This window comes from Columba livia, chromosome 17, assembly GCF_036013475.1.
Source record: "Columba livia isolate bColLiv1 breed racing homer chromosome 17, bColLiv1.pat.W.v2, whole genome shotgun sequence".
Classification (NCBI taxonomy): domain Eukaryota; kingdom Metazoa; phylum Chordata; class Aves; order Columbiformes; family Columbidae; genus Columba; species Columba livia.
This window is the reverse complement of record NC_088618.1, coordinates 5,912,343-5,935,129: the sequence shown is the minus strand read 5'-3', so window position 1 is coordinate 5,935,129 and position 22,787 is coordinate 5,912,343. Positions and strand designations below refer to the sequence as shown.

The 22,787-nt window shown below is 53.9% G+C and overlaps 3 protein-coding genes across 8 annotated transcripts in view; 2 read left to right on the top strand and 1 right to left on the bottom strand.

Annotated features, from left to right (window-relative positions):
- The window catches only part of SGSM1 (small G protein signaling modulator 1), a 37,433-nt gene extending 30,906 nt beyond the window's left edge, over positions 1-6,527 (bottom strand). For 3 of the 6 annotated variants that reach the window (XM_065033598.1, XM_065033599.1, XM_065033602.1), the window contains exons 1-2: positions 6,417-6,527; positions 6,290-6,333 (exon numbers count right to left, since the gene is read on the bottom strand). In XM_065033598.1, coding sequence (XP_064889670.1) covers positions 6,290-6,333; positions 6,417-6,435 — 63 coding nt within the window. In that variant the 5' untranslated portion in view covers positions 6,436-6,527. The remainder of the gene's footprint in view (positions 1-6,289; positions 6,334-6,416) is intronic. The other 3 variants (XM_065033603.1, XM_065033601.1, XM_065033604.1) reach the window with 1 other exon arrangement.
- A 4,686-nt stretch (positions 6,528-11,213) lies between these two features.
- Positions 11,214-21,681, top strand: LOC102097374 (sodium-dependent serotonin transporter). Its single transcript, XM_005498307.3, has 14 exons — positions 11,214-11,566; positions 13,093-13,227; positions 13,360-13,579; positions 13,841-13,979; positions 14,215-14,349; positions 15,016-15,119; positions 15,312-15,439; positions 15,674-15,786; positions 16,132-16,263; positions 16,381-16,480; positions 16,693-16,793; positions 17,772-17,939; positions 18,394-19,906; positions 20,074-21,681. The coding sequence occupies exons 1-13, from the start codon at positions 11,371-11,373 to the stop codon at positions 18,472-18,474; spliced, it is 1,752 nt and encodes a 583-aa protein (XP_005498364.2). The 5' UTR covers positions 11,214-11,370; the 3' UTR covers positions 18,475-19,906; positions 20,074-21,681.
- On the top strand, positions 19,756-21,681 carry C17H12orf76 (chromosome 17 C12orf76 homolog). Its single transcript, XM_065033626.1, has 2 exons — positions 19,756-19,906; positions 20,074-21,681. The coding sequence occupies exons 1-2, from the start codon at positions 19,813-19,815 to the stop codon at positions 20,157-20,159; spliced, it is 180 nt and encodes a 59-aa protein (XP_064889698.1). The 5' UTR covers positions 19,756-19,812; the 3' UTR covers positions 20,160-21,681.
- Positions 21,682-22,787: the final 1,106 nt, after the last annotated feature.

Here is a 22,787-nt window from a genome sequence, read left to right as displayed (position 1 = left end):
CAGTAAAGACCTTCTGCTCAATGCCTATGTAACCTGCATCCTGAAAACAAAAGAATTACAGTAAAAAATACAGTGGAAATTAAGACATCTTCTTAATCTCACCTCTTGTGGGAGGGATGAGATGACTGACACCAGAGCCAGGCGGCTGCACTGGTGGAACCCCCTCCAAATGCACCTTGCCCAGGAGGGCAACAAGCACCCACAACAACCCCCACATCGGTCATACAGGCTTTAAACTCCATTTGCTTTTCTATGTCGGCTTTTCAAATTCTTTTATGAGCTGGTGTTTTCTCATTCTTATTGCAGTCTTTAAGTGCCGCTTTGATTATGTATTTGGAAGTTAATTCTAGCACTTAAAAATCCCATTTATATGTTAGTTTTGGTGCAACAAGTCCACATGGGCACCCCTTGATGTAATCTGAGCATTTCTTTAATTGCCTCACCAAATCAAGGTCTCTTTCCAGGAATAAGCTCTGGTTAAGCCCCACAGGAAACAGTTTCCATACATTGTGCAAGACCTGTCCAAAATGCTAAAGGATGACTTAGTGAAGCAGACGCAGTATTAAGACAATCCCAGGCATGCTTCTATTTGCAGGGACAAACACAACCCACTTGGCTTTGCCACCAGCTCCCCCAGCTAGCACCTCCTGGGCCGGTTTTTGTCTCCAGCTCTTGGGTTGGTTTGTACCAAAGGGGGTTCAGTGTCCAAGGCAAAGCAAGCTTAGAACCTCTGTTCAGCTCTGGGACACAAAGACACAACCCAAAACTCTAAGTTCTCAACTTCTGGACTGTCCACGCTGGTGCCCACAGAATCACTGTGGGAGAAAAAACAGCACAAACCACCACACCAGCTGAACTGCAGCTAAAAGCCACTTTTTCAGCTAAAGCAGAACTGCTCAGTCCAACACCTCTCGCAAACTAGATTTATCTCCTCATGTGAAAATGAAATGTCTGCCTATTGCCTGTCTTATTGCTACAACATCTTTTTTTTTTTGGTACACTTGTTTATAAAACTCATATTATTGAACTTGGCGTTGCAAGATATAGATTCTTATCTTTAAAGCAACAAACACCGTGATTATTCCAAAAGCAAGTTCCAGCCAGACTTTTCCGGCACCATCACAAGTTGCAGCCAAGCTCTGCCACTTAGATAAGAGTTTACTAGCTGCCCATAAAATAATTCCAATCCATTGTGCTCTAATCAGTTAAAATACCGCCAGCTTCAGAGTAAATGACTATTTATACCCAGACTTGAGGGACTCTCTCCAGCCATCTTGATGGACCTACAGAGAACAGGGTCCCCTCACACGGTGGGACAACAGCATGGGGACAGTTCTGATGGCACCGGACTGTTCATATGCACTTGCCCTTAAAGCTGTTTGGCAGCTCCATGTTCTTGCTGCCACAGTCACGTTGATTGCAATCCTCCAGACTGAGACCTTTGGCTTTTCTAAAAGTCTTATTTAATTATTTATCACCACTTACTAAATAAAATACAGCACCTGCTGCAGCTGGGGTACGATCCACGTGGCACACGTGGGATTTTCAGGGCAGCCCCGGGAACCACGTGTGCTCATGGCCGGGAACTGGGCTGAGCCTCCTTGGGATGGCGGGGGGAAGAAGGCATTAATGCATATGAACTCTGAATATTTGGACCATTTGCTGGAAAAGAGATCAAGAACACATTAAATGGAAGGGTTTGTAATACCACATTGTACCCTGGGGGAAATGGGAATGATCCCAGAGATGTATGTTTGCTGACAGTATTTTGTACCAGACGTTCTTCACAGGGCAGCAGCTTTTGGCCAAAAATCTGTACATGCAATACTAAATTAAGATCACTTAAGATCACATTATAGCTGGTTCTATTCTTGGTGTGCTTGTCAAACGCAAATTTCAATGCCATCTGTTGGCACTGCTGGTACCGCTAGCTGGGAGATGCTCAATAAAGACACTGCAACATTTCAGGGAAAACTTTAGTCATTTCTCTGTTTCCAATGCCTGATTTCAAAGCTTTACCCTGTTTTGTTCTGCACCCATCACACCACAAAGCTGCTGTTTTCCCAGGTGATAAATGTTACACTGACAAGCATTTTGGATTCAATTAGCAAACATGGCAAAGCCTGACACTATCTGCACAGAAACCAGGTGCAACTTCCAGCCCCGTCTTGCTTTGAAGTCCTGAATCTGTGCAAAACCAGGTATTTCCATGGCAATGGCCAGGACGCCAGGAGGATGCCATTGTGGCAGCAGAGGAGTGGAGGAAGGAGGCTGCTCGGACACGCAGCTCTGGCTGCCCAAGGCTGGGAAGGGAGATGAAGGAGGAGAAAGCAGCATGAAACCCGCTCCAGCTATGAAAGATCAAGCCAAGGGCTTCTGGAGTATGAAAGCACTCCTGCTCACCACCGCTTCTGTCTTCAAAGGGAGAGAAAATGGTCCCCAGCGATTAGTAATACTCTTTTCAGAAGAGATCGATGCAGGCAATCGAGAAATGCTGCATTAAAGCTGTCTGTTTACTTTTGATATAGGAGCGTTTGAGAAAGGCTGACCTGGGTGCTTGAGAGACATCAGGAGGTCCCTCAGCTTCATTACAAACCTGCAGCTTATCATCCCCATCTTCATTTTGCCTGAACAGTTTTGACAGCTACACTAAGGCCTTTTTTTTTTATTGGCGTTGAGAACATTTAAAGCTATCAACATTAATTTTTCAGATCCTAATAACATTAAATTAATTTACAATTTTCTACCAATCCAGAATGAAGTAGCTGTCACCGACACCCACGATCTGATATTTTGGAACCGTGGGCACACATACATGCTCCAGATAAACAAACCCAGGCTGCAAAAATATTGTTCTTACCAGTCAGTGTGTTATTTAGCCACGAATCAGACAATGTGGCTGCATAGCGGGGGCACTTCATTTGAAGGGTGGGAGGAAGAGAGACTGACTGACTGTTGTCCCTATAATATATGATGAGGGAATTAGTCAACAGCTACATGGTGACAACCATCCAAGCTGTTAAAAAATAAACAATATATCCGACAGAAGACCATCAGCAAGCAAGCAGGCTGTGGTCAATCAACAACAGTTTTCAAAAGTTCGAAGAACAGGCAGCAAAACGTTCAACACAACAATTATTGGTGAGTAAAAGACATAAAGCTACTTGCTGAGTGGCAAGTTAAATGTAAACTAAGTTTTTATAGAAGAATAAGCAAGACAACTGTTTGCTTTCATATTCCATTCAGCTTTTCACACAACTAATTTTGCAGGCACAGTATTTCATGGTAACACCTGCTTCCCCTCCTATTCCTGGATGCAGGGCAATTACCTGAGACAGTCAAAACCATCCTACAGGATTCTCCTCTATTAAAACCGAAACTTGCAAAAGAAAGGGAGGAGCATGGGTTGCAGGAGTAATATTTTTAGTTGAGAATCCAACGTCCTTTTAAACCTGCATATTTCAGGCTCTGGGTTTTTAAAGCAGTCTCATCTCAGCTGATAAAAGCTCTAAAAAATCAGAGAGGATTTGGTTGTGCTTCTTATCCTGTATGCCAGGAAACAGGATTCCTCGGAAAGCCACAGTTCTGCTCTTGCCCTTGCAGTCTGCTGACAAACGATTTTGCAGTTTTCAGGATAAGTTTGATTTATTATGACCATATGGGGGTAAAAAAAAAAAAAAAAAAGAAAAATAGGAAAAAGACACAACTTATTACTCATTTCAACCCATAAATCTACTTCAGAGCAGGACTTCTTAATAAAAATGCATTAACCATGGCAACAACCAAATATTGAAGGTCCATTTGCTCGCTGCGGTGCTTTGGGTAATTTCGATTTACTGTTTATCTACCTTGTCTAATCAGACCTTGTCTTCACAATATTTGGTTCCTGCAGTTATCGCACTAGGACGACAGATGTGGCGAAGCGTCCCAAGTGTGACCCATGGCTGTTCCTGGTCTCAGCGGAGCTCACCTGCCCCTGAGGACCTCAGCACATCACACAGAGCCACAGCTGGAGCAAAACCAGAGTGAGAATAAGCAATTTTGTGCAAGGTAATAATTCCAGGAGTGGAAAAGAAATATTTCTGCAGTTATCCCTTTCTACTATTCCTTGGAGTCTGCACAAGCTCCTGACTTAACATGAAGGCAGTCGAGGAGAGGGGAAAAAAAACAAATCATGAACAAAACGTGCCTAAAGAGCAGGGAGCAACAGGCAAAAGAAGGCCCCACCAGCTCCCAATTTCAGGGAGGTTGCTAAATAATTAACTACATTACCTATGGGATCACATCTCCCCAGGTATTTTTAAACCCTGACAGAGCAAAGCAGAGGTTGGGGGTGCAGAGCGCAGGTCTGGCAGGGATCCCCCCATGCGGCTGGGCACACACAGCCCCAGCATTGTCCGCACTGCGCCGAGCCGGGAGAAACACGAAGGAAGATACAGAGAACCCACACCCGCACCAACATCCTAAGGCAGAGCCCAGAGCCACGAGACCACCAGAAAAGCATCTCTGCTCTGCGTCGGCCTTTCCTAAAGGGCCGCCGGAGAGACATCAGACCGTGTCAAACACCAACGTCACGGCATCGGGATGCGTTGGCTGGCGGCACCTCGCCAGGGCAGAGGGGCTTTCCCCATACATCACCTCTCTCCTTCAATCTTTACCGGCATTCACCAAACCCTCGTATGATACATTTATTTTACCAAAAGCCAGCAGAAGGGCACGTCACAACCCTCAGCTCTCCCCTAGGCACACAATGCACTTTCTTCAAGCGCTCAGCCCCTGGAAGAAGAGCAAAGGGGGACCAGGCGGTGCTGAGCGCCAGCGCGGGAGATGCTCCTGGGCAGTGACAGTCTGTGGAGCGCACAACGGCTCTGGGAAGAAGCTGCGGGCCGAGCTGGTTCACCAGCAGGCCCATGGCAATCCTTGCCTCCCATCCTGCAGCATCAGTCGACGCACAGCCTGCTGTTTTGTCTCTCTCCACTCGGGAGGAGTCGCAGACAGACAGTAATAATGAGATGTCAGCTTTATCCACAATGCAAAATAAATGTCATACCCTTTTTCTGGTTTAATAGCTGTTACCAAGGCAACAAGTAGTATTCCTTACCACCACACCCGGCAGACGATTAAAGGTGGGAAGTGGTCTGGATGAAGAGCCAAACACACTGCGTTGTCACCCTCCATGGACCTACCACCCATGGGTCTTGTTCAACCCACTCCAGGCGGTGTCCGTAACAGGGCCGTTCCACTTTCCAGAGCCCAAAAGCTTGTTATCAAGACTCTTATAAGACCAGAAACAAAACATCACACCCTCCAAAATCCCAGGAGAGGTGACCTATGGGGACAGACCATAGGCAGGAGGTGACAACAGCTCCCGGTGATCCAGCACTCCATCATGCAGCAGAGCAACGCCAGGCTCTGATGCAGCGGGTCCCATGACATTCGGCTGCTCCAGAGTCCGCAGTGACGGACAGGAGGCTCAGACGGCCCCACTGGCCACCTCCACGCACAAGCAACGCACGAACTACGTGGCAGAGCAGTGGGAATCTTGGCTCCCTCTCCAGATCCACCATCAGCTCAGTGTTAACACTACACACATGACAAACGCAAAGCTCTGCACAGACAGAAGCAGCTTGAGGCAGCTCGGTGTAAAACACAGTATAAACTAACAGAGTTAAAGATGCCTGAGAAGAGAGGCCAGGGCAGGCAGATGTACGATGCCATCACCTTGCACTGCACACACAAACACACATGTGCACCTTCCCCATGTTCTGGGCTGGCAGCTGCGAGCAGCCCTGGCCATGCGGGCTCCCCAGCTGCCCCCTGCCCTGCAAAGGGCATTTGGCCACAACGGGGGTTCGTCCCAGCCCAGCTCCCCGTGGAAGCAGCAGCAGGAGTCGCCCCTTTTTCCCTATGGAAAATCACAACTTGTGAAAGCAGCTCTGCCAGCAGCAAAAGGCAATTTTCAAAAGATGCAGGATACTAGGTACCGAAATTCAGTGGTGCTGCAGGGATGTTCTGCCACCGACCCGGGAACAAGGCAGCCCCTGCAGCCCCCGGCTCCCGCTGAGACCCCCGCCCTACTCGGGGTTGGGTGTTGTTGGTTTGTTTTTTTGGGGGGAGGGCTTAAATTCGCTGCAGCAGCCCGGCAGGAGCCACCGGGATGCTGCGAGCAGGCGAACCCGGGGCCGGGGTTCCCCGCCGAGCAGGGTCCCGCCGCAGACGCCCATCACCACGGGGACACCCACGGGGCGTCCAGGTTTCTCCCCGGGGGCCGCCGCGGTCCTGCACCCACCTCCTTCTTAACGGTGCGCAGCAGCCGCTGCCGGGTCTCCGCCTCTGTGGGGAGAAGCGGGAGAAGCCCGTTAGTGCGCCCCGGCCCGACCCCGCCGCCCGCGCCCCCGGCCCGCCGCCCGCCCTACCCGCCGGGGCCGCCGCCATGGCCGCGCTCCTCCGCTCCGCAGCGCCGGTGACTGGCGCGGGGCCGCTCCGCGGGGCCGGGCCGTGCCCACCGGGCCGCACCGCCCACCCGCGCCCGCCGGGGAGGGGCCGCCGTCGCCGCCGCCAATCCGTGTGCGCCGCCGGGCCGCGGGCGCACCGGGGACACCCAACCGGGCCCCGGGCCCTCGGCACGGGGACCGCGCCCGCCCACCGGCCCTCGTGGGGGTCCTTAACCGCCCCACCCCCAGTTCCCAGGGGCTCATCACCGGGCACCCCCCACTGGGACACCCTACCTCAGCCCTCCCAGACCTGGGGCCAACGTGCCGAGGGGTGCCCGGGGACAGTGACACTAGGGATTGGTGACATGAGGCCGGGGGAGCCCTCGGTGTGTGTCCCCCGCACACCCACTGCTTTCGGGGTTGCAGCCGGTGGGGTCCGGTGTTGAGCGGGGCTTTGGGAGCCCTGGGGGTGATACGGAGATGCAAAGTGACAGTGTCCTCGCAGCCATGCGGCATCTAGGGACCCTCCTGTGGCTCCTCCGCACCGGGAAGGCAATAATGAGCCGAAAAGACCAATTCACAGCAGGTGGCTCCGATCGAAATCACAGCCCCTCCAGAGCGCGCCCTGCCTGGCAGCTCCCAGGAACGCGTCTTCTGTTTTTCAGTTCCCTCGTTCGCTGTTCCAGGACATTTCCATAGAAACAGGATCCCGGCTCCTTCGCAGTCCAGTTTCCAATAACTACAAACCGCATTAGCGTGAGGGCAGTGCCACGCCGCACACAGCCAGCGGCCTCCATCACAGCCCTGGCCACCGCTCCTGTGCCACACCGGGAGCTGGGCTGCGTCCCCTGCATCGCTCCATGCTGCTGCTCGGGGACCCCGAAGGTGCCAGGAACCATCCATCCCCTCTGCCGTCTGTGATGGGCATTTGTCTGGCAGGACACAGCTCTGCAAGGAAGACAGGAGGGAGCTCTGGACTCGGGATTAATCAGAATTTGTCCTCTTCTGTAGTTTACTGCTGGCACAGAGGCCGGGAGCATACCTGTGCCATATCCCTTGTAGGGAAAACCTATTTCCTTGTACATTATTTGCTTTTCACTGTTTATTGGCTTGCTAAACACCCTGTTAACAGAAGTGGCGGCAGCGCAAATGTCGTCAAACTGCAGGAACAGGGCCAGCTTGCTTGGGGGTGTGTGACTGCTGATCCCAGTGGATTCCAGGAAGATTCTGGGGGTCACAACTCCCGTCTGCAGTTGGTGAGTGTGGATCTGACCCCTGTATCGAGCTCTGCTGCTCTGCAGCCACTCATGTCTTATACTGATAAATGTGGGTTCAATTGCTTGAACGGGCAATTAAGACAGGCTAATAAATACTCATAATGAAGGCATCATGGCCTCATAAAGCACCATATAGGGGCACCGTCAGATATCAACAGTAACCAAGCTCCAAGGGCAGAGAGAGCCCAGTTGCTGCCTGGACCCCAGGCTGTGGTGGGGACAGCCCGGAGCCACGGCTCTGATAAGCTGAAGTGGGAAAGGCGCCAGGTTCCCAGAGAGGGACACAGCATGGACGTGTCACACACGGCACCTCGCAGGGCTCTGGTCTCTGTAATACTCCTCCAGCCCAGGATGAAACTGAGTTAAACCAACTGCGTCTGCCAGCCAGGAGATCCTCGCTGCCTGACAAAGCCTTGAATTTGGCCTTGGACAGGCAGGTGACTTTCTCCTGCCTGTTTCTCACTTTTGCTGTTGTGAAAATGTTGTTGGAGACATTGACTTGTCTAGCAAGGTGTCAAGGTGCAAGGGACACCAGGAATTGCTCAGTTTAGCACCACAGTCAGGAAAATGAGTCTGTCCAAGTGCAGCCAACACAACTCTTTTAGGACTTTTCCCAAGAAAAAAAGCCTTGCTTAACTCTGCCGAGCTGGGGGGAGCGGTGACCACCGGGGCGAGCTCATCTCAGCTGCACAGCACTGCCAGAGCAAAGGCCAGAGGAGCGAGAAGATCATTTGGATTCCTGTTAATGAACCGTGCTGCTTTTGTCCAATTTTCAGTCCTGTCAATCTCCCTTTGATGCTTCAGGCTAACGAACATGGCGTGAGCGGCATCCATGCGCCAAACAAACCCAGGGAGACCCAGGTGCTTGGTGGTGCTGGCACCTCTGTGGGGCCATGCACCAAAACAGGCAACACTTAGGCCATTTGAGAGAGGCAAAAAGTGATTTTCCTGGTGTCTTTCTCCCCAGGAACAACAGTGCTATGCAGGTGGTGGGAGCTATTACTAATTTATTACCTTCCTTTCGGAAGAAATTAGCTGAAACAAGCAGAGGGACCAGCCTTGCTGGTTCCTTCCTCTTGGAAAATTCTGCTTTTCCCTGGATTAAAGATGAGTGGGAGACGATTTGCCCCTGTTTTCTGAAGTCTGGAGAGCTTAAATGAGAGCATGTTGATTTGTACTTAATGTGATTAAGTTACATCTCTGAGTATCATGTTAATTAAATTAAACTTCCCACTGCTGCCTCTGTGGCTTAAACAGGATAGCTGTTTTAAGACCACAATCCACTCCTCTGCATTTCATTGCATGGGTGAGCAGGTAGGATAAAAGCAATCTTCTAATCAAATAATCATACTGTTTAGAAACAACTTCTAACTCGATGGAAATTCAAATTTGAAGCTGATTTGAGCTAAAATGCTTTGAAATTGGGTCCATCTCTTTGAAACACACTGTATTTCAAATGGTACGTAGTCTCCATAGCCTCCTCTCTGAAATACTTGTAACTGAACATCAGGTGATGGACAAGAATATTTGTCTACAATTGGCAAAATAACAACATTTTACCCAGAAAACTCCCCCGTCTGGTGTGTCACTGATGAGCACACTGAGCCCCACGCGGCACAGCTGATGAGCCAGGCTGGAGCAACAATTCACACAGGGTGGAAAACTGTGACCAGAATAAACAGAACTCTGGGAAAAACTCCCCTCTCCAGCAGGTCACAGAGGCAGGATCCTGCTGGGAGTGCACACGACCCCAAAACCCCAGGGAGCACAACACCTCTCAGTGAAAACCATCTCCCACAGACACCTCTCCCCCTGCTCTCCTGCCTCCAGCAGCCCTGAGAACCTGCAATGGTTTTTCCAGCTTGCGGCTTCTAAAAAAGAAAAACTGAGATTTCAAAGTTCTCTCCTCATTGACTTGACAGTGGCAGCCTTGACCCGATGCTGGAGCAGAGGCGGCCGCGTTGGCGGGTGGGTGCAGAGGGGCTGCGGGCAGCGGCGCAGGTGGGCGCCCCAGGAGAAGGTGGGAGCAGGGAGGTAATGGGAGCACTGGGTGCATTTGTGGCTCATTCACCAGCAAAAACACCAGGGGATCTGTCAGGAGTGGAGGCTGCTGGAGCGACAGCATCGGCATCGAACCGATGGCGTGGCACATGGGCTTGGCTGTACGGAGCAGTGCCGGTGTGCTGGGAAACTGGTGCTGGTGGGTGCCTCAGCGTGGGGGTCTTTGGGGTGGCAACATGCAGGCTGCACATCCCAGACTTGCAAAACCACCGTGCAGCTCCGGCTAGGAGCCATTGGAGGAACAGTGGTAGCTGGTGCTGCTCCAGCTCTGCCTGAGGTAACAGTACAAATCCCACCTTGTATGACTGAAAATATCAACGTGGAGAAAAAAAGAAGCTCTTAAGGAGAGCAAGTATCTTAGTTTTAAAAAGATGCCAGTGTCTGAACAGCTGCTGCTTCACACCTGGGTAGTGGCCTCAGCCTGCTGGGAGGACCTGCTCCCCACAGACCACAGACCTGGAAGGCCACTGCAGAGGTGATGTCCCCTGGCAGAGCCACGTCCCTGCTCCAAGGTGGCTGTGTCACCAGCAGCTGGACTGAGCCCACCAAGGCACAGCCCATCCTGCCCACCTTGCCGCAGTACCTAGAGCATGGGCCACTCCCCTGGGGAGCAGCATCAGCCTCCTGGGGACCAACATCATCCCCCTGGGGACCAGCACCAGCCCCCAAGCTGCTCTGGTCCAACATCCATGACAGCCAGGGCCTGACACACCAAAAAAAAAATAAAAAAGAAGGTGCTTTTAACTGGAGTTTCTAAAGGGTCTCCATTTGTGTGCCTGAAGGATTAACAGTGTCCGGAGGTTTCCCATGCCCGGCAGACGCTGGGTGGATGCGTCACGTCGTCACAGCAACCCACTAGCCATGGCTCTGAGAACTACAGCTCCTGGTTTGATTTCTTCTGTAGTTTCTTTTAATTAGAGATGAGGGAGCCTGGAAAAGGCGGTGCTGGAGCACTCAGAGGCCCTGGGAGAACCTGCGGCCCCAAGCAAAGGCTCACCTGTGTCATAGCAGGGGGTGACACACAGGGACCCGCCTGGGCTGTCAGCCTACACAGATACATTTAATTTGCAGTGAAATTTGCTGCTAAACTGTCAAACTGAAGAGAGCGATGGTGTTTGGTGCACTGCCATCCTCTTCCTCATCGCACCTGAGCCGCAAAAGTTATTTTGCTTTCATGTGGCTTATTTGCTGCAACTCGCACCCCTGGTCTACACCAAGGAGAAGTAACTCCATGTCGGGAGGAAGGAGCAGCACCTCTGTGTGCAAATACAAACCAGCCCAACCCTAAACACACCCGTCGGTTTCAGACCTGGGAATGGAGGGGACAGAAATGCGGGGGGTGAGGCTGGTCCCGGTGCCTGAGCCCTGGGAACCTGCTGTCCCCTCCGGCCCCTGCGCAGGGACGGGTTTCTCTGCTGCTCCTGCTCAGGGATGGGTTTCTCAGCTGCTGCTCGTGCTGTGGGTTTCCAGCGGGAGGTGGGGAAGAGCAGTCACAGCCAGACCCTCCCCTCCTCGGATCTGTCATCAGCGACAGAGAAATCCCTTCCCGGCCCCAAGTTACTGAGCCTGAATCGTGTGGGATCTGCCAGGGCGGCAGGATGGCAGAGCAGCCCTGCCCAGCACCCCCCGCCACAGCCCCCAGACCCACGGCCGGCCCTGCGCCCCCACAGCCACTGACCCACCCCAGGGACAAGTGGAGCAAAAAAATGGATTTCCTCCTCTCGGTCATTGGATTCGCTGTTGATCTGGGCAACGTCTGGCGGTTCCCTTACATCTGCTACCAAAACGGAGGGGGTAAGGACACTGCTGGGATTATTTAAATCTTCTTTTGGAGGGAAGAAATCTGGTTTTCATCTTTCTGATGCTGAAAAACTCGCTGTTTCTTTTCTTTCTTTGTGTCTTGCTGCTCCTCTCTGGAGAGGGTGGTTTAGAGACTGACCCAACTTCTCCTGACATCTGTCCCTTTTCTGTCTTTCTTCATTCAAAATCCTCCGTTCACTCCTTCCCGGTGTCACTCACTTCTCCTCCACCACAATTAGAGGTGCCTTAGTAGCTCTGGGATCACAAAGAGAAAACTCATGGGGTCCAAACTGCATAAAAGGGTTAAAACTCTGCAAACTGGGGGTTAGAGGTTCATACACTTTATGATCCTGTGACTTTGTGAAATCAATTCTTTCTGATGGCTCACGTTTTAAAATAATCCTTGCAAGGATCCCAGGTGCCTGTCGCAGGTCCCGGCCATGCTGGACCCCGCAGAGGAGCCCTGACCCCCAGGGACCACACAGCCCCCATTGCACAGGGCTCCTCCTGTGCGGGATCAATGGAAAGTTAAGATATCAAAGCTCCATGAAGGAAAAAAACACTTGAGTAAATGACATCTAAATAAACTGCTTTAAATAGAGCAGAGCAGAAGAACCCCTTGCATGGAAATTAAAAATGAGGAATTAAAATTTTGTGCTGTTTGCAAAAGCACAGTGGATTTAATTGCCAAAGTCGGCATTTGAGTAATATCCTCTACTGCTTGGGAAAATTAGGAGGAGGTAATTAGTACCATACTCAAGGCTAAAATGCGGATCCCAGGTGCCCGCACCGAAGCACAGTTATTTGTGATTCACTCCTGCGGGACTGGGAGCAAACTCCAGCCGCTGGTCCTTGCTGTGGTCTGGGCAGATGCTTCCCAGCCCGCCCTGGATGGGAGGATGAGGGGTCCAGACCCCTCGGGAGCACAGCCCCGGCCGAGCAGAGCTGGTGCTGAGCTCCCCCGTCACCTGGAGACCTTCCTGTGGGATAAACCCTTGCAGAGCTGAGGGGGAGCATGGGGAGGGCTCTCACAGAGAGGAGCCGTGGGGGTTAAATTAACTAATCCCAGCAGGGCTGTTTTGATGAGTGCGGAGAGCAGCTCCTGTTCCCAAACCTCCATGGGGTACAAGTATTGCTCTGGTATGGATAACGTTGTTATGAATAATGCAGATTACAGCGTTAATTACTTGTGTCTTGGCGTGACTGTGCATATTCAATGGGATTTTCCCCAAAAGTCTTCTAGACCTGCAAGGTGCTGGGTGCCCCATCCCCTGTGCCCTGATGGTTTGTGTTGTTGTTTGTACCACCCCAGCCAAACACTCCCTCCCTCAGCAGCCGGGGGAGCCGGGACACAGAGAAGGGTCACATCCACAAGCCTCTCTGAACAGATAATTTGTAAAACATCTTCCAAACACACATCCAAACCCCTCATCTGTGCTGCTCTGGGAGCGACAGCGGTGACAGCCTTGCGCTGGCATGTGGCCATGGTGGTCACTGCCACGCTGGTCCTCACCCTGCAGGAGCCTTTCTCATCCCCTACACCCTGATGGCTGTTTTTGGAGGGGTGCCCCTCTTCTACATGGAGCTGGCGCTGGGGCAGTTCCACAGGACGGGTGCCATCCCCATCTGGAAGCGCATCTGCCCCATCTTTAAGGGTAAGAGACCTCCGGGTCACCGCTGTGCATTTGGGGCCACATCCATGAGCTGGTCCCTGCAGCCATGTCCCAGGGGACACAGAGAGAGCTGGACCTGCACGGGCGGCTGAGCCTGCCTCTCTCTTTCCCCAGGCATCGGCTTTGCCATTTGCATCATCGGTCTGTACGTCTCCTTCTACTACAACACCATCATCGCCTGGGCGCTCTACTACTTCTACTCGTCCCTGTCAGGCAGCCTGCCCTGGGCGAGCTGTGACAACCCCTGGAACACGCCCCACTGCACCAACTACTTCGGGGGGAGCAATGTCACCTGGACCAACTTCTCCAGGTCCCCTGCTGAAGAGTTTTATACGTAAGTGCATGTACATGGATGATGTGTTTAAGCTGGGGCACGTCCCCGTGGAGGGCATGCTGCACAGGGAGCAGGATGGGGGGCCTGGGAGCAGGGTCTCATGTGGGGATGCTCTTGGGGACATCATGGTCCTTGTTCTTGGTGCCCTGGGGGAGAGGTGAGTGTGGGACTCAGCTGGCCAGGGCTGAGCCTGCAGGGGCAGAGCCAGCAGCACTGCACTGGCCAGAGACACCCCCTGGCCGTGGGGATCTCTGCCCACAGGAGGAAGGTCCTGGAGCTCCAGAAGTCCGGGGGTCTGTACAACATCGGCGGAATCCACTGGGAGCTGCTTCTCTGCCTCTTCCTCATCTTCACTATCGTCTACTTCAGCCTGTGGAAAGGGGTGAAAACCTCTGGGAAGGTAGGAGAGAGGGCTCCACAGCCATGGCCAGGCAGGAGGGACCAAGCAGAGCATGTGCCTGGCAGCTGGGGGGGTCTTTCTGGCTTTTTAAATCTGGGATATCACCTCCTCCCCACACCCTGACCCCTCAACCACCCCGGCAGCTGTGAGCAAGCCAGCCATGCCCCATGCAGGCTGATTTGGTGCTCAGTGGGGCAGCTCTGCCGGTGCCACCGCTGACGGTGCCTCTCCCCAGGTCGTGTGGGTGACAGCTACACTGCCCTATGTTGTCCTCCTCATCTTGCTGGTCCGGGGGGCCACCCTGCCCGGCGCCTGGAGAGGGGTCGTCTTCTACCTGCGCCCGGACTGGAGCAAGCTCCTGAGCACGGCGGTGAGTGTGCAGTGGGACGAGCCACCCCAGCTCTTGCTGTCCCCTGCCCTGGGGATGGCAGCACCCAGACCCCCTCCGGGGACACACACCCATCCCTGCCCACTGGTCTGGCTCTGCCGTGGAGCCACAGGGCGACAGGGACCTTGTTCCTACAGAAACGAGACACCATGGACAGGCTCTTGGAAATGTAAATCCATAATTGAATCACCCATCTCATTGCTGCTGGGTTTTGTTTGTGCTGTGTTCTCACCCTGGCCTGACAATAGGTTTCCTGTGAGTAATTACCAGGCAGCACTTGAGAATTCTCATTAAATGTAAACAGGGCCACGCTGCTGGAACTGAACCTGCCCGGGCAGGAGTAGGCACAGGGGTCTTCGGGCTTCATCCCCCCTCCAGGAACAGGGGAATGCAGATGCTATTGCCTAATTCTGCCGCTGCAGGACCCTGGGGTGGAAATGAGCTCCTGCGGTCCCACGGCAGCTCCTCTGCTTCTGGGACATCTCACGGGGTCACAGGGCAGGCAAGAGTGGAGATTCGGCAGCATGGACCAACAGGGACCCATCCCTGTGCCATGGGGTGGGCATGCCATGGGGTACCTCCCACCCCCCGTCCCAGCCCCAGGGACCCCTGTCCCTTCTCCAGCCTGCCCATAGCTTCTCCTGCCAGGTCTGGGTTGATGCTGCTGCACAGATTTTCTTCTCCTTGGGTCCTGGATTCGGTGTCCTCCTTGCTCTGGCCAGTTACAACCATTTCCACAACAACTGCTACCGGTGAGCTCCTGCAGCCACGGGCTGAGCATCTTTCCCACTTTACTGATGGTTTTGGCACCTGGGGCCAGAAGAGGGAACTGGTGGGGGTGCAGGTGACCAGGGCAGCTGAGCCGGGGTGAGCGCTGGACTGGAGGGGGGCTCTGCTGGGGGGCTTCTGCCGCAGGACACATCTCCCTGTGTTGTGCTCTCCAGGGATGCGCTGGTCACCAGCACAGTGAACTGCCTCACCAGCTTCCTCTCAGGCTTTGTCATCTTCACCGTGCTGGGTTACATGGCTGAGATGAGAGATGTGGAGGTGGAAGATGTCGCCAGAGATAAAGGTTTGCCTCCCTCCAGCACAACTGCCCTGTCCTGGCCCTATGGTGCCTGTCATGGCTGAGGGGGCAGGAGCGACAGCTGGCCCTGGGGTCTGCTGGGACATGGGGACTTGTGCCCAGGAGCACTTGTGCCCAAGGCCACTCTGGTTTTGGGACATCATCCCCATGTGTGTTCCCACCATCACCGACACCCAGAACTGCTGGGGAACAGCAAACCAGAGCAGTGTACCCTCCTAGGGCCGAGCCTCCTTTTTATCACCTACCCCGAAGCAATCGCCAACATGGTGGGATCCACCTTCTTCGCCATCATTTTCTTCCTGATGATGATCACACTGGGGCTGGACAGCACGGTAGGGAACTCCATAGAGCGGGACAGCAGAGCTGTGCAGCCTGGGGCTGTGTCCCCAGTGGGGCCTGGGAATGGCTGTCCCCCACAGGGAATAGCGGGGTGACAAAGGGAGCTGTGGCCTGGGGAAGCAGAGCTGCCTGCCCAAGCCCACCGAGCCATCATCTCCAGTGGGCCTGAGCTGGTGTCCCCAAAGCCCATTGGTAGGGATGGTCATCCTGGAGGGAGGGGACAGGACGGAATGTTCCCGCTCTGCTCATGGGCAGAGGGGGCTTGCGGGGAGCAGGTTTTCTCTGAGGACTTGCGCCATGACTCATTTCTTCACCTCACACTGGCATTCCCTTTGCAGTTTGGGGGCTTAGAGGCTGTGATCACGGCCGTGATGGACGAGTACCCCCAGGTCCTGGCCGGGCGACGGGAGCTCTTTGTCCTCGGCCTCATCACGGTCTGTTTCCTGGGCTCCCTGAGCACCCTCACCTACGTGAGTATCGTCCCCACCACACACCTACTAATATCTCCAACAACCCCTGGACTTTGCCAAAGTCCTGATCCACATCCCCATGGGTCCATTGCTGTCCCCTGCCTTATGCCGTTGCAGGGGGGAGCCTACGTGGTGAAGCTGCTGGAGGAGTTTGGTGCTGGCTGCTCTATCCTGGCAGTGGTGCTGCTGGAAACGATCGCTGTCTCCTGGTTTTATGGTAAGAACCTGCCTCTGTTATGGAAAACATCCTGCAGGTGCCTACACGGGTATTTAACCTCATGCGTGTGTGTCAGTGCCAGGGGCTTGGGGGAAGAAGCACGTGTGTGACTCCTGGAGAGGCTGGGATGGGGCATGGAGGGTGTTGTGTCTGTGTCGCTGTTCCCATGTCCCCCATGGGTCTCAGGGCCATGACGGTTCTCCCCTCTGCAGGGATACAGAGGTTCTCCCATGACGTGAAAGCCATGCTGGGCTTCACCCCCGGGCTGTTCTGGAAGGTGTGCTGGGTTGCCATCAGCCCTGCCTTGTTAGCAGTGAGTATCTACGCTGCTGTTATTCCCCTCTCAATTGTGTGGGGTGAACAAGCTGCTGGGAGGGTGACCCAGGGTGCCGGGGGGCTGTAGGACATGGTGCCAGCCCTCCCCACCAGCTCCCTGCACTGCTGCTCCACCATGGACCACACCAGGCTGCCCGCAGACCCGGGACAGCAGGTTTCACCAAGGAAAGGAGATGAGAGCACATTTTCCAGCCTCCCTGCAGCTCCAGGGCAAAGCTGGGGTCAGCAGCTGTCTGTTCGCATGGGTGCAAACACAGCCTCAGTTTATCCTCCTGGTCCTGCGCTCGCGCTGGCACCACCATGGGTACATCTGTGTGCCGGGCCGATCTGTCTCCTTTGAAATGCCAGCTCCCCCAGCACTTCAAAGGCTGCGAGAGGCGAAGGGGTCTAATCTCACTGGATCTGCAGGAGAAGAGGCCTTGTGAGAATTAATTACAGCTCTAAGCGCTTTGCCCAGGTTATTAAGAGAGAAGCACTACAATCAAAGCAGACAGCAGATTATTTCATTTCAGCAAGGGGACGTGCAGCCTTTGCAGGGCAACGTCTCTGTGGGGTCTGTAAGACAGAAACCTCTCAGCCCACACCCAGCGAGGGATGGCAGCCTGGGAAATGTCACTGCAACGTCCACGCTGGCCTTTCGTGGTTTGGAAAACAGCGGCGGCAGCAGGATGTGGATGTCGTTAACCTCTGGGATGAGCCTGGGTCGGTGCCAGGCTGGGGAAATGTTGTGGGTGATGTGCTCTCCATGGGGAGCCAATGGGACTGGTCTGCCAGTAATGCCTTGCCATCCCGAAAAAGCTTCCCTGGCCACCCGTGTCATGTGCACGTGGGTTTTGTGGGTTGTATAGTCCTGCTACTGCCCTGTGCCTGCTTGTGGCCAGCACTGGGGCATGTCCTGCCATGCTCTGGCCCCATGAGCATCCTTTCCTAACCAGCTCTGCTTTGTTTGTTACAGTTCATAGTCGTGAGCTCCCTCCTGGACCAGCCACCTCTGGCGCTCTTTGATTATCAGTACCCTGAGTGGAGCATCTCAGTGGGGTACCTCATAGGAGCATCGTCCTTCATCTGCATCCCCTTCTACATGGTGTACAAGCTCGTCTGGACGCCGGGATCTCTGAAGCAGGTCAGGAGTGGGGTGGGGGATCCCACGGCCTTTGCGCAGGCTGGGGGTGGGCAGGGACCCCTGCTTGGTTTAGCCCAAGACCAGGGAGCTGGGCAGATGGTTGATGTGTCCTCAGTGTCTTTGTTCACGTGGCAATTCCATCACACCTGCAGAGCTGCTTGGAAAAGGGCTCAGAGGGGTGCAGCTCCATGCCCTGATAATTTTAAGTCATATTTCTGAAGCTGTGATTTTGGGTGGGCCAGGAGGCAGTGGGGCTACATCAGCCTGGCCCTGGAGGCAGGAGACTGTCCCCAGCTGTCACTCCTCTCAGCCCATTTTTGGGACGGCTCCTGCACACTGCGGTCTGCTGCAGCCTGGCACAGCGAGTGATGTCCCGGTGGGGACAGCTTCAGCATGCCCTGCTCGTGGGGGAGGAATTCCATTGCTGTTTTTCTTTGCTGCTTACACCCTCCAGCGCCTTGCTGTTTGCATTCGGCCAGAGAAAACAACACGAGATCCACAGGCGGAGGCCGTGTCTATGTCACCTGTCCTGTAGCCTGGTGGGACATCCAGGGGACACAGAGACTGCTTCAGCTCCCTGCTCCTGCCCCAACAAAGCAATGGGGCAGGTAGAAGAGAAACCACCGTCACCTTCCTCACAGCCACCGGTCCCTCGGTTCTCCCCCAGCGACTGCACATGCTGGTGGCAGCTCCCCAGCCTCCAGCTCTTATTGCATCTGAGCATCTAATCAGAAGCAGCGCTGCCAGCATGTGCAGGAAAACCTCTGATCCACAGCAAGGAGAACAGGATCTGCCACCGAGTCCTGGGAGCTGGAAGCGCAGCCAGACTCCTTTGGTTTGGAGGTGAACCCTGACTCCCCGTGAAGACGGAGGCGCAGCTGCAAGTGCCACTGCAGAGGGACTGAGCGCGCCTCGCTTAGAGACGCTCGTGACCTTGCCGTGCAAACCTGCTTGGCAGGAGCTGTGCATGCCTTTAGCCGTACCGTGAGTGATGTGGAAAATAAAGCAATATCAATTGTTGGGAGATCAGAGGAGGGAGAGGAGCCAGAGCTCGCCGTGCTGCATTCACGCAGCACTGTGGTGTGGCTGAGAGCACAGGGCTGGGCTGGGGAATGGTGGGGGGGCTGCAGCTGGCCTGACCACAAATACCTTCTCCTGGTACAAAAAGGTTGGTTGAGAAATTGCATAGCCCCTCGGCTCGCTCCCGGGAACACGCTGCTGCGGCCAGAGCCCCCGGGCCAGGAAGGCAGGTCAGTCCCTCCTGTTCTGTCTGGGTGATGAGACAGCTCTGCTTTGCCGGGAGGAGCGACTGCCAGAGAAGTGGTGGCCTCTGGCATTTGAAGAAGGAAAGACCTCAATATATCTCATTTTAAAAACAAATATTTGGGTCAGGGTGAAGCAGCCCTGGCGCCAGTGTGAACCAGCCACCTGTCGCGGCTTCCTGATAATGTCACATCACTCCCAGTGCCGCCTCACCACTGCTCAGCTGTTACTGGGGCCATTAAGCACTTTCCAGCGCCCACGTTCACCAAAGCAGTGCTGGTTTATCACAGTGACCACTCACCGTACCCTCCCCACTGTCCTTTGGGATCATGCAGAATGTAACAGGGGAGCGCAGCTGAGAGCTGGGGGGGACATGGGGCTGGGGGAGCACACGGGGCTGGGGGAGCACACGGGGCTGGGGAAACACGGGCGCACGGCCGGAACCGGTACCCGCGTGTCGCTCCGTCCGGCGCCGCCCGGAAGGTCCGTGCCGGAGCCGCTGCCGGTGCCGGCGGGGCGGGCCCTGCCCGGGGCGGGGCGGCAGGAACAGGAAGGGCCGGGCCGGGCGCACAAAGGCCGGGGCGGCGGGGCCGGGCCCGGGTGGGAGGCGATGGCGCTGGTGGCGGCGGTGGCCCGGGCCCTGGCGGCGCTGGCCCTGGCGGAGCGCAGCCGGCCCTACGCTGTGCTGCAGAAACAGAACCTGGGTAAGGAGCGGCGGCGGGGGACGGGGGACAAATACGGCAGCGCCTGGGTGCCTTTCTGCTTGGTTTTATTTTTTTTTTTATGTTTTTTTAATTGTTAAAGCTGATTTGGGGCAGTGCCTCGGGGAGGGCATTCAGATCCTAACGTGTCCTGCTCCCTCCTCCCGCAGTGCTGCTGGGCAGCATCCTCAGCGCCCTGGTCCTCACCATCATCCTCATGGCCGTCTGCGTCTACAAGCCGGTCCGGCGGCGATAGCGGAGCGGGAACCGGGGGCCGCTGTGGGGAAGCGCTGCCGGTTCTCCTGCCCGGTTCTGCTGCCCGGTTCGTTCCCAGCTTGCCCGACGCCTCTCCCGCCAGCGCCGGGGCTGCCCCGATGTCGTGTGCGCGGCTCTTTGCCCACGCAGCATCGCGTGGCTCCATCATGATGTGGCTTTCAACAACAGCACGGCCAGGGGCTGCACATCACACCCCGGTCCTTAGCAAACTGACCCCCGGGACCGCTTTCCTAGCAAACCCCGTTGGGTTGGAGCAGGGTCTGTAGCAATGCACTGTCTTGCCCAAACACAGCATTTCAGCGAGGCCGATGTGACGTGATGTGCTCCAGAGCATCCCTGGGGCGTGGGTGCACCTGGAGCCTCAGGGGAGCGCGACCGGCACTGACACCTGCTCTGATCGGTGCTGGGGAACCGTCCTGGGCTGGCACGAGAACACAGCCGGACTGCAGCATCGCTGCCTGTCCAGCAGGCCTGTGCACTTGTTTACACCACATCTGGTTTTGCTTTCTGATTAATTCAGTTCCTTGCTTGAATGCTGAGTCTTGAGGGTTTGTAGAGCAGCCTGCAAAAGTAGTCTGAAGCAAAAAGCTCAGTGACCCAGTGCAGCTGTGGCTGGTACCTCCGAGCAGAACTACTGAAGCATGAGCAGACCGTGGTGTAGCAGTTAGCTAAACAGCCCCCAGCAGCCTTGCACCCAACCAGCCGTGTGGAACCAGTTAGGAACTGGGGTGCTGGCCAGGGTTTGCAGCTTGTGCCGAAAACCCGTCTCCTCACAGGTGGATTTGTGCTCCTGGGCAGGTTACGGTGCACAGGAGCCCCTGGAAGCCGGGCAGATGCTGAGGCTGCTGTGTGCAGGGTCTCTGGCAGCACCTTGTGTTGAAGCTCGGGACAGACCTGTTCTATGCATTTTCAGTGACCAAGTGTTTACGCTGAAATCACACTTATGTATAAATGCTGCTATTTTGTTTTGCACTGCTGTGAGTAGTAACTGGATTTTGCTTATTATTATGTTGGTATTTAACATAGGGGTGTTTTGTCTAGTAATTTATTTAGTGTTTTAAATCTTCAAGAACAATTGTGTCGACCTGTTGTCTAAAACCTTGTGCTGCATCTGACATGTTTTCTGTTTGGTTTGTTCAAAGAACACTGACCACTCTCCTTGCAATGGGGATTTTCTTTGCTGCTCCTCTGTTAGTAAAGTGGTAGGACGCTGGCCTAGAACAGACCGAGTTACTAATCTAAGTGAAACATGAGTGAGGATGCAAGGTAATGCTGTTCTGTTGCTTTCCGATCCTTTTCTCTTTTTGCTCTCGGGGTCCTGTATCACTGATTTTTCTCGGTCCTTCACCTGCTGTGTAACTTGGCCGGTAGCCGTGTGCTGTTCGAGGGGTGGATGGTACAGCTTGCAGCTACAGCTCCGCGCTCCCGGGAACAGTGTTATTTGCATTCATTCTTCACTCCCTGCTATGTCTCTTTGTACAAATAAAGAGCTAAGTCAACAATCCATGACTCTCTTATTTATTCATGAATGTTCTGTTTGTTATTAACTGGGCTGTAGCTGTAGGACAGGATGAGGCAGTTTCCTTCCCCACCTTGGATAGTCTTGCAGTTATTCCCCCAGTTTCAATGGGGAGGTGAAGCCCATGGTGTCAGGGCTGTTTGTTAGCAAGGAACTGGTAATGGTAAACTGAAAAGGAAAGCTCATCCTGCAAGCATAGTGCAGTTACCAGCAGACATTAACAGACAAGGTTCAGTTAACTCAGTTATGAAGACTATTTTGAATCAAAAGTCAGCCAAAGTGGTGTGAGACAGATTTCCAATTGAGCACATGGTGAATTGTACACAAAACATTGAAACAACCACCCTAAAGCATGAAGAAGTGCAGACTCAGTATCACTTGAAGGAAGACACAGACCCACAGCACCAGCACTGGGGAAATGGTGTCACTTTGAAGAGCGTTAAATGGTGCTATTTGAAAGTCAGTTATAGTTCTCAAACAAACTACAGGTATTTTTACTCTGAGCTTCTGCTTTCCTACATAAGCCTGCCTTAGAAGTTGGACATGGCTTCTATACAGCAGTCTCAACATTAATATTAAAAGCACTGTGTAATGTTCTGCTGATCTCTCACCCACAAAATGCAAGATGTAAGCTGGGACTTAATAAAAGTGGCACCTGTTTCAGGGAAGCAGGGCCTTCTAGTTTAGATGAAATGATGCAAATGTCACAGAAAGAAAGAACAAACTATACTCACTTTTTACAGTCCCAGACTTAAGAATCAGAAGCATAACAAAACTTGAAACTGCTCAATATTCATTAGTTTACAATATGAAACCCGGAGAACAAGGCAACTTGAAAGAATGTATTTGCCTCCTCCCCCTTGCAACCTTTGAAATCACAGAATGTCAGGGGTTGGAAGGGCCCTGGAAATCTCATCCAGTGCAATCCCCCCATGGAGCAGGAACACCCAGATGAGGTTACACAGGAAGGTGTCCAGGCGGGTTGGAATGTCTGCAGAGAAGGAGACTCCACAACCCCCTGGGCAGCCTGGGCCAGGCTCTGCCACCCTCACTGAGAAGTTTCTTCTCAAATTTAAGTGGAACCTCTCA

Bases quoted from the DNA above. Each gene is read 5' to 3' on its own strand.
- C17H12orf76 (XM_065033626.1), top strand. From the start codon at position 19,813: ATGGCGCTGGTGGCGGCGGTGGCCCGGGCCCTGGCGGCGCTGGCCCTG. The intron at 19,907-20,073 runs GTAAGGAGCGGC...CTCCTCCCGCAG, and splicing joins GCTGCAGAAACAGAACCTGG to TGCTGCTGGGCAGCATCCTC.
- LOC102097374 (XM_005498307.3), top strand. From the start codon at position 11,371: ATGGCAGAGCAGCCCTGCCCAGCACCCCCCGCCACAGCCCCCAGACCC. The intron at 11,567-13,092 runs GTAAGGACACTG...CTCACCCTGCAG, and splicing joins CTGCTACCAAAACGGAGGGG to GAGCCTTTCTCATCCCCTAC. The intron at 16,264-16,380 runs GTGAGTATCGTC...ATGCCGTTGCAG, and splicing joins CCCTGAGCACCCTCACCTAC to GGGGGAGCCTACGTGGTGAA.